The following is a 10,000-nucleotide window of genomic DNA, read 5'->3' as shown; positions in this document are numbered from 1 at the left end:
TTCAGGGGCCATGACCTCTGACCCCCTGGTCTCCTCCTCCTTCAGGGGCCATGACCTCTGACCCCCTGGTCTCCTCCTCCTTCAGGGGCCATGACCTCTGACCCCCTGGTCTCCTCCTCCCCCTCCTCCTTCAGGGGCCATGACCTCTGACCCCCTGGTCTCCTCCTCCTTCAGAAGCCAGTGACCTCTGACCCCCTGGTCTCCTCCTCCTCCTCCTTCAGGGGCCACGACCTCTGACCCCCTGGTCTCCTCCTCCCCCTCCTCCTCCTCCTCCTTCAGGGGCCATGACCTCTGACCCCCTGGTCTCCTCCTCCTTCAGGAGCCAGTGACCCCTGACCCCCTGGTCTCCTCCTCCTCCTCCTCCTCCTTCAGGGGCCATGACCTCTGACCCCAGTCGGGTGCCGGCGACCTGCGACCCCAGTCAGGGGCCGGTGACCTCCGACCCCATGCTGAGGCTGCGGAGCCTCTGCGGGACGCTGAAGGACGGCACGGGGAGGAAGGACCTCCTGCTCGGCCGGGGGGGCGGCGCCGGCCGGCTCTGGTTGATGACGGGCTGCGAGCGGAACAGCTCCTGGGTGGAGCGCACCAGGGGCCCACGCGGCCCGGCCAGGGGCCCCCCCAGGGGCCCGGGGGGGTGGACGGCCGAGGCCCGCCGGCCGGAGCTCCCCCTGGACGGCGGTCGGGGCAGGGGACGCGGCGACCTCCGCGGTTCATCCATCACCGTGCCAACCGGACTCTCCCCTCTCCGCCCTGCTCCTCCTCCTCCTCCTCCCGTACCCCCATAGCCCCCAGCGCCCCCCCCCCCACCCCCACCCCCGCCGCCGTTGCCAACCCCACCAGCACGACCACCGTCGCTGTAGTAGTTGCCCCCGGGTTCCCCGTCGCTCCCGTCCCCCCTCCACGCCTCCCGCTCCCCCCGGCCCCCGCCCCTCCTCTCCGGGGTGAAGCACACGTCCAGCAGGGGGGTGCGGGCGCTGGTCTCCGCCCGGCTCTGGGAGTCCTGGCCCAGCCCCGAGGGCAGCGAGCCCCCCATGCTGGGCTTCCCCAGGTCGTCCTCGTCGTCGCTGGAGGGGGGCTCGGCCCCGGGGAGGTGACGGAGCGTCTGCAGCTGGGTGGAGGTCCGGCGGAACGCCCCCTCCATCAGCCGGGCGGGGGCGGGGGCAGCCGTCAGCAGCCGGTTGAAGAGCGCCATGTTGGGGTGCCGGCCCCCCGGCTCCTCCAGGTTCTCGGCGATGTCCTCCAGAGGCTGGAAGTGCATCTCCTCCTTGGGGATCCTGTGGGAGAGGGCACTGGTTTGTTGGAGGAGAGACCCGGCGCTGGAGGACGTTCAGTGGCGGATTAAGGCGGGCATTGGCCCCTGGGCTGCTCTTTGTGTGAATTATTACTGTTCATGCAGAAATCCCAGAGAAAGAACATAATTAAGTGGCGTGTATGAAAGCATTGAGACGGCTTTTACCAAAAAAAACACTGCTCGCGAATACGCACTAGCTGCCGCAACCACAGACCGACCGACCGACAGAGCGAGCTAAAAAGGTCTTCACAGGGCTACCGCAAGCTGGTAACGGCTTTTAGCTTTCTAACCAAAGAGGCAGGCCTACAAAATCAACAGAAGTAAACAGCCTGTTTTACTGTGTCTAAATCACAACTTCCTTACAGAGACACGATTAAGGATGTTGTTGTCAATTATTTGACAACACAATTAACTTTATGAACCTGGCCACATGACATAGCGCACACATCTACCCTATCAGCTGCCTCATTTCTTTATGTTTCTTGTTATACGAAAGTAGTCTGGCCAATCGAGGGCCCCCTGCAGACGTGGGCCCCTAGGCTGCAGCCGAGGCAGGCCAGGTCTGACTCACGCCATGTCGAAGGTGGAGCCCTGGAAGGAGGGCTTGCGGAGGACGAAGAGCGTGGCGGCGGTGTAGGGGGGCCGGGGGTTGGAGTCGTCCCAGTAGCGGTCTCGCTCCATCAGCGGCACGTCTCCGTACATCTCGTCCACCGCCATCATGGACACCTGCAATTACAATCAGGGCGTTTAGCAGACGCTTTTATCCAAAGCGACCTACATCGGGTGATACACACATTGGCACACCGACGGCAGAGTCAACCATGCAAGGCGACAGCCAGCTCGTCAGGAGCGGTCAGGGTGAGGCGTCTCGCTCAGGGACACCTCGACACTCCTCGAGCTAGGAGGAGCCGGGGATCGAACTAGCGACCTTCAAGTTACCAGCCGACCCGCTCTCCCTCCTGTGCCCCATGCCGCCGCCGCGACCTCCCTGTGGTTGTGTGAACACCAGACGATGTTTGTAAAGTACTGCAGTGCGCTGTGGGAGGAGGACCTGAAAGTTGCGGTCGATCAGCCAGTTGGTCTCGAAGTCGTCGTCGTCTTCTCCGAACGGGTTGATCAGCTGCTCTGCCACCTGCACAACGAGAGGCAGGAGTTACCGTCCGGACAGGGCGGATCAATGCACATATTTGATCAAAAGTTACGTCAATGAAAGGGTGAGTAAATACCCCACTTTGGCTGGAGAAATTCCTGCCAAAGTGTTCCACATCGAGGGTCGCAAAACATATGTCACACTACCTCGTGCAGCCAATGGAAAACCACCACTTGAGAGAATGTTTTCAGCCTGTTTCAACCCCTCATTTTACATACAACTTTCATCATAAATGCATACGTCTTCGTACAAAACAACACCGAAATGCTCCCCAACCCCGACAGAACCGTCTTCAAATGAAAAAAATGGATTTTGGAGTTACCCTTTGATGAGAATGGCATCCATCTTGTAGCTTTCTGCCGCCTATCTTGCTAGCATGCGCCCCGAGACAAGTCTTCCTTCCCTCCCCTACCAAACAACCCCTTACTGATCGATTACCCCGTATAAAGTATTGATAAACGAGCCGTGAACCTTCAGCCAGCCAGCGTAGAAGAAGAACTGGAGCAGGGTGAAGATGGGGACGTAGAGGTCAAGGTCGTGACCTTGGTAGCCCTGGGTGGGGTCCAGGAACTGTCGACCAATCAGACACACCAGGAAGAAGCTGTACACGGCCAGAGTGACAACCTGCGCCACGAAGGAGAGGAGAACGTGGGGAGGAAGGACATGTAAGGAAAGAAGGTTAATTAAGGTAAACGAATGGTACAATTACTTATTACTAATTTAGTTGTTCTCAAATCGGGTCAGCATACCCCAAGGGCTTCTTTAAAATAAATGAAAAGCTCACTATCCTTATCCGAGCAAGTTTAAACTGTGAAAGCAGGACATAAAAAATCCAGGAAAAAGAAAGCGCATCCAGAAACACCAAAACGTCTTCAGTTTCAGAAAGAACGTTTTTTTTCTCTCAAAAGTGTTTTGGGGGTATGTGAGGGGTACTGAGCTGAACTGCACTAATTGACTGATCTATAGTTCACACATTAATTCAACCAGGCTAAGAGACATATGTGTATGGAGGTGCTGGGTGTGAACCGGAGGATGTGTACCTGTGTGTACACCAGAGGAACGCTGATCATGTCGTAGTGGAACAGCATGCTGCAGTTTCCCCGGAAGTCGTTCAGCTCCTGATTGGAGGCAGAGAGACGGCAATGTGATCCCACACATGTGTGTGTGTGTTTGTATGGTTGTGTGTGTGTCTGTGTGTGTATATGTGTGTGTGTGTGTGTGTGTGTGTGTGTGTGCATGCGTGCGTACTTGCGCTTGCTTGCGCGTGCATGCAAAAGCATGTTCGTGTGTGCGTGCGTGTGTGCGTGCGTGCGTGCGTGCGTGCGTGCGTGCGTGCGTGCGTGCGTGCGTGCGTGCGTGCGTGCGTGCGTGCGTGCGTGCGTGCGTGCGTGCGTGCGTGCGTGCGTGCGTGCGTGCGTGCGTGCGTGCGTGCGTGCGTGCGTGCGTGCGTGCGTGCGTGCGTGCGTGCGTGCGTGCGTGCGTGCGTGCGTGCGTGCGTGCGTGCGTGCGTGCGTGCGTGCGTGCGTGCGTGCGTGCGTGCGTGCGTGCGTGCGTGCGTGCGTGCGTGCGTGCGTGCGTGCGTGCGTGCGTGCGTACCTCCAGCAGGAGCTTCAGCGTGCCGTCGTCCTTGATGCGGCCCTCGCTGCGGGCGGCGGCCACCAGGTTGGTGAACCACACACAGGGGATCCAGTACTTGTTGTAGGGACACTCCAGACCCTCGAACTTCTTCCGCTCCTCTCTGGTCATGAAGCCTGCAGACACACAACCCCAGCCTGCATGAAGCCCATCCGCCGCCGCCAAACACACACCGTCCATTTGATGGATTATCAAATGTTCAAAACCACCTGCCTCCAACTCCAAACTCCACCCACCCCCCATCCCCACCTCCACCTCCACCACCACCACCACCACCACCACCAACACCTCCACCTCCACTACCACCACCACCACCAACACCTCCACCTCCACTACCACCACCACCACCAATACCTCCACCTCCACCACCACCACCACCAACACCTCCACCTCCACTACCACCACCACCACCAACACCTCCACCTCCACTACCACCACCACCACCAATACCTCCACCTCCACCACCACCACCACCACCAATACCTCCACCTCCACCACCACCACCACCCCCCCCCCCGCCCCCACCCACCGGCCTCCACCACGTGGTCCATGGTGGGGAAGCGCTTGAAGACGGCGGTGCTGACGGAGCGCAGGATGAGCAGGGCGGAGAGGCTGACGTAGCGCATCATGGTGCGGCGCAGCAGACGGCCCCGCTCGTCGGCCCCCCGCAGCCCCCCCGACAGCGTGCACATCAGCCGGTCCGGGAGCGGGATGCACGTGTACTGACTCCACCAGCGGTTCACCACCAGGGTGACGTAGAACCCTGAGGGGGGGGAGGGGGAGAGGGAGAGGGGGGAGAGAGGGAGAGGGGGGGGAGAGGGGGGAGAGGGGGAGGAGGGGGGAAAGGGGGGGAGAGGAGGGGGGAGAGGGGGGGGAGGGGGAGAGGGGAGAAAGGGTGGGAGAGAGGGAGAGGGGGGAGAGGGGGGAAAGGGGGGGGGGAGAGGGGGGAGAGAGGGAGAGTGGGGGGGAGAGAGGGAGGAGAGTGGGAGTGGGGGGGAGAGGAGGGGGGAGGGAGAGAGAGAGAGAGAGAGAGAGAGAGAGAGGGGGGGAGGGAGGGAGGGAGAGAGGGGGGGGGGGGAGAGAGAGAGAGAGAGAGAGAGAGAGAGAGAGAGAGAGAGAGAGAGAGAGAGAGAGAGAGAGAGAGAGAGAGAGAGAGAGAGAGAGAGAGAGAGAGAGAGAGAGGGAGAGAGAGAGAGAGAGAGAGAGAGAGAGAGGGGATGTTACAGCAGTAGCTGATGTGTTTCTGATGGTGACACATAATAATACAGAGAGATAATAGGTCACTACATTACATTACAACTTTCATTTTGAACAGGAGAAGACCCAACAGTGCAGGAATGCTGACTGGCAGGTTACCTTGGATCTCTTTAGCCGAGGTTTAACCCCCTTCTGTGTACTCTCTGAAACACTCACCGAGCACAAAGGACATGGGGATGAGGCTGGCATAGTGGTTGCAGTAGATCGCAAGTTTTTCGAAATATCTCTTCTGGTCGTCGTAGAGAAAGAATCTAACGAGAGAAATACAGAGATGCAGCTATTAGTTTGTTTTTGTTGATAAAAAAAAACAATGTTGGGGAGAGAGAGAGAGAAAGAGAGAGAGAGAGAGAGAGAGAGAGAGAGAGAGAGAGAGAGAGAGAGAGAGAGAGAGAGAGAGAGAGAGACATCAAAACACAATAGGAGCAAATGTTTCCAGAATGGACCTGATTCAAACCCAGTCTCCCACACCTGTACGTGATGCTGATGGCGGTGTACATGGCGAAGAACGCGAGGAACTCTTTGTACAACACTTTGTAGATGCTGCCCTTCCACGCCAGCAGAAGTTTGGAGAAACCGCAGAAGCGCGCATTGGCCACTTGGGCCGTGTAGGTGACGGTCATCGGGAAAAGCAGGTAGGGCAGGGGTTCAACAGCAGTGCTATAAAACAGCATTATCATCATCCAACATTCAGAAGGTGTCCATGTGCAATCATTACCCAACATTCAGAATGTATCGATGTACAATCGCTCCGAATACATCTTTATGCACGTATCCAATGCACCAGCTCCACATAGCTTGTAAAAGGCACCACTAATGTCCATAATGTCCTACCTGTTGTCTATATCAAAATACATGCTTCCTCACCTTGTTTTCCGGCCGTTTTCTCTTTTCCTCGACCCTCTGGATGTTAAACGGTTCGACCTCGTTAGTGGGTGTCCGGCCCGCGTAAAAGTGGATCCCTACTTCATGACGCGCACCCCCTCCTCTCTCCCTCCAGCCACCGCGCCAGTACGACCAGTTCAGCACCGAGGGTCCGAAGGAGAGCAGAGCAACTCACGTAACCGCTGGCGTCAGCCGCGCTCTGAGACCGGGTACATGGTCCTAATCACTGGAGCCTCATCGCCGAGCCCCGCGGGGAAATCCCCCGTCCCCGGGCAGAGGACCTCGTTAACGAAGCCCCCCAACCGGGAGAGCACAGTTCGGCTTAGTGGACCCCTCCAGCGCTGACGGGACTGCTAGCGACAGGCCGCTGGCGCGAGGGGGCGAGTGTTGTGGTTGCGCTTGTGGTTATGAAAGAGACGGAGGTGAGGTATGGGTATGTTTGATGTAAGGGCCTGAGGAAAACGATCCTCAGAACTCTTCTTTAACCATGCATCAATCATACTTTATACCCGGCTAAAGAAGAGTTCTGAGGATCCACTCTCTTTCCGTTATATTTTGGATTTAAAGAACGATTGGGTTCAGGTGGTTTGTGTTATGACGTCCATCTCTGTAGATCCTGAACTTCACGCTACGTCAGATGTTGTCTGGGTTGAAGGTCAGCTGGTTCAGAAGGTGTGTGCGTGTGTGTATGTGTGGGGGGAGAGAGAAAGAGAGAGGAGGGGAGAGAGAGAGAGAGGGGGAGATGAGAGAGAGGGAGAGAGAGAGAGGAAGAGGGAGAGGGTGAACGTCCTTAGTCCTCTGGCTTAAAAACCTAGATGTTAGACTTCATCAGCTACCAGGTCAGAAAGAAATGACACCTTCAGGCTTGCCAATTAAGTAGGTGTATTTTATTTGGTCACAAAATAAGTTAAGGAAAATCTATCTAAAATAGATGTACAACAACCAAAAAGCAATCAAATCGCAAAGTGGAAGCAAACGTTGAGGCGGAAGCAATCCATTGCGGAAGCCTTTTGTCTTATTGATTTTGATTGAAGATAGGAAAATTATTCGTTTTGTTAATCGCAATGTATTGAATGTTAATTAAGTGTATTTAATGTTAAGAAAAAAAAGCTAGGATGGGAAAGTCAGAGTGAACTTCTAGGCCAGATACATCTTTTTATTTCCTTCCTATAGTAAGCTTTTAAATACTATGTTTTAAAGTTGATATTGTTGATGCATTAAATGAACAAATGCAAGCCTTTCTGTAGCTTTACGAGTATAGTCTTACATTTTATTGTCTTTACCTTTTTGCAGATGAATCTACAAAGAGAGTCAGAATACATTTAATAATCTTCACCAATGCAGCTCTATGTTTCAGTGGGTTTGAGAGTTTAACTCTTTAATCTCCTTCAGATACTCAACCTTTTACCAATCCAATCACCCTAGGATAATAATCACGTTATCTCATAGTAACTGCCTTTCATATCCTTTAAATCTCCCAAACCTGCCCAATATTTCGTAATAAATGCTTCTGCCACCATCGAGTACGTAAATGCAGAGATTGAACATTCTAGACAGCAAAAGGACACTTCTCTGTGATAATATCCACAGCCCTGTCAACTCTCTACCTGTCGCTGGATTCAAAACATTCTGCCTCTTAAAAAGGTCAAATAAAAAAACGAAAGCATTCCTTAACGGTTCATGAATGAAGGAGCAGAAAGGAAACACAGCGCCTTGTGAGCCCACACGGGCCACGCTTTACTCTGGGGGATGGACGTTCAGGTCAGACCCACAGCTGGGGGAGCCACGCACAGAACAAGCATCAACAGTAGGACCAGTTTCACCATGGAACCAACAGGTCCACCACTACATCAAACGGGGGGGGGGGGGGGGGGGGGGGTCACATGACACAAGGGAGCGGGAACGAGGAGAGAGTAGAGAGCGACCTGTGATGAAGCGTATTCTGATCAAGTGTATGAAACGTGTGTATGTGTGAAGAAATGGATGCAAATCCTCCAGACTTTGCCGGTTAAGTGTGTGTACATTTAAATTGTTCTGTCGGTAAATACGTCTGGCTCCTGGATAATGATGAGGAGGATGGTGGTGGTGGTGCTGAGGCTGTTGCCGGGGCGATGGGCGAGGGGATGGAGGGAGGGGTCTCCGGGGGGGGGGGGGGGGGGGGTCGTGTGCTGTCCTGTCGGGTCCGGGGATCACTTGTTGGGGGGTTTGTACGGCTCCAGGAGCTGCTTGGAGAAGGTGTTGACCTTCTCTGAGCCGCGCACCTCGTGGGGCAGGAGGGGCAGCTTCACTATGTGGAAGTCCTCGTACAGGTCCTCCATCTGCAGGGACAAACGGAGCTCAGTTAGGGTAGCCTTTAAGGTCGGGGAGCCCGGGGAGCCCGGGGAGCCGTTGGGGGGTTTCAGGTGCCTTGCCCGAGGGCACCTCATCCTTGGCTGAAGGCGTAGGAGAGCGCTGCTCAACTACTACTCACCCCCCCCCCCCCGTCCACATTTATGGTGTACCGGTCGGGATTCGAACCGGCCACCGGGCTAACCTCCTGCACTAGTCTCCTGGTCGTGTGACACGATGCATTTCTCTAGTCGCTGGGCTGCTTCTTGGCGTTGTCATGGGCCAAGAAAAAAAAGCCAAAAAAAAGTGATAATGGATGGACAATTTTCTGGCTCGCTTATGCTGATGAGTTGATTAAGCCGGAGCCCTAGTCTTATGACTGGAGATCTACAGTAATGCTCAAACGTAGGGCTAGTCTTATGACTGGAGATCTACAGTAATGCTCAAACGTAGGGCTAGTCTTATGACTGGAGATCTACAGTAATGCTCAAACGTAGGGCATAACTCAAACTAGCCCTACGTTTGGCAGGCTCCCCTACCCATTCCCGCGGTGGGGTAGCGGTGTTCCAATACTTAGGGAGCGCCTATTATCCCTTAAAACCATCCCTTGGCAGCTGGCCGGCTCGGTACCTCACTTGCAGCTAAGGGAGCATGACGAATTACCCAGGATACCATGCAAACTCAGGAAGCGGCAATTTGTGTAAAAAGCTATAAAAACTCTAAAATTACTATTAATACAGGCCATGTGGAAAATGCGCCGACTTTGGCTCAGCCTGGCTGCGCCCTCTTCCGCTACGTTTCTAAGATGGCTGCCGTTGAGTACGAAAAGTGTACGTCGATCCACACTTCGCGATTTGACCGTTTTGAGTACACCATCAGGGTCCTTTCAGTACACTTATTTACGCCCGATCTGAATCGGAACGCCCTACGTACTCAAACTTAGGCTAGTAAGTACGATAGTATGGATATTGGAACACGGCGCTAGTCTCCGGCTAAACAGCCAATTCCCTGGGTTGTGGAGATACGATATTCTGCCAGGCATCGTGTATCTTCTAAGCTTTAATTTATGACCACATTCCTGATCTGTAACACGGTGACCGATCAATCGAGCCAATAAAATCGATAAGGCGTGAATCCCATCCCAGCGGGCAGAGGGTCACCAGCGGGGACGGGACGTGGGTTTACCTGGTCCAGGTACTTGGACTGGATCTTGTGGCGCGCCTCACACATCTTGCAGGGCCGGTCTCCGTCGGGGAACACCAGCTGGTTGACGATGATGTTGTGCGTGTCGATCTGGCACTTGGCGAGCTCCTGGATCAGCCTCTCGGTCTCGTACAGAGACAGGAACTCTGCGATGCACACGCAGATGAAGGTGGTCTGCTCCTGGAGGAGGAGGGGGGGGGGCACGGGGCCTAGTTCAGCACAGTGCTTTGAGAACGGAGGGCATTTAAAGAGGC

At 55.1% G+C, this 10,000-nt stretch overlaps 2 protein-coding genes across 2 annotated transcripts in view; both read right to left on the bottom strand.

Moving 5' to 3' along the window:
- Nucleotides 1-421: 421 nt before the first annotated feature.
- On the bottom strand, nucleotides 422-5,953 carry best2 (bestrophin 2). The gene is made up of 9 exons (XM_056587324.1): nucleotides 5,802-5,953; nucleotides 5,490-5,584; nucleotides 4,606-4,839; nucleotides 4,038-4,192; nucleotides 3,482-3,559; nucleotides 2,913-3,065; nucleotides 2,343-2,423; nucleotides 1,863-2,017; nucleotides 422-1,274 (listed from the first exon to the last, which is right to left on the bottom strand). Exons 1-9 carry the CDS (start codon nucleotides 5,951-5,953, stop codon nucleotides 422-424), a joined length of 1,956 nt encoding a protein of 651 aa, XP_056443299.1.
- A 2,421-nt stretch (nucleotides 5,954-8,374) lies between these two features.
- get3 (guided entry of tail-anchored proteins factor 3, ATPase) overlaps nucleotides 8,375-10,000 on the bottom strand; it is a 5,196-nt gene continuing 3,570 nt past the window's right edge. Inside the window, exons 6-7 of the mRNA XM_056587045.1 lie at nucleotides 9,729-9,926; nucleotides 8,375-8,533 (exon numbers count right to left, since the gene is read on the bottom strand). Of these exons, the coding sequence (XP_056443020.1) occupies nucleotides 8,405-8,533; nucleotides 9,729-9,926 (327 nt within the window). The 3' untranslated portion in view covers nucleotides 8,375-8,404. The remainder of the gene's footprint in view (nucleotides 8,534-9,728; nucleotides 9,927-10,000) is intronic.

The sequence above is a fragment of the Gadus chalcogrammus genome, chromosome 3 (assembly GCF_026213295.1).
Source record: "Gadus chalcogrammus isolate NIFS_2021 chromosome 3, NIFS_Gcha_1.0, whole genome shotgun sequence".
Lineage (NCBI taxonomy): Eukaryota > Metazoa > Chordata > Actinopteri > Gadiformes > Gadidae > Gadus > Gadus chalcogrammus.
This window is presented reverse-complemented; position numbering and strand designations above follow the sequence as displayed.

Bases quoted from the DNA above. Each gene is read 5' to 3' on its own strand.
- best2 (XM_056587324.1), bottom strand. From the start codon at position 5,953: ATGACCGTCACCTACACGGCCCAAGTGGCCAATGCGCGCTTCTGCGGT. The intron at 4,840-5,489 runs GTGAGTGTTTCA...CCCCCCCCTCAG, and splicing joins CCCCATGTCCTTTGTGCTCG to GGTTCTACGTCACCCTGGTG. The intron at 3,066-3,481 runs GTACACATCCTC...TTCGTGGCGCAG, and splicing joins TTCCTCTGGTGTACACACAG to GTTGTCACTCTGGCCGTGTA.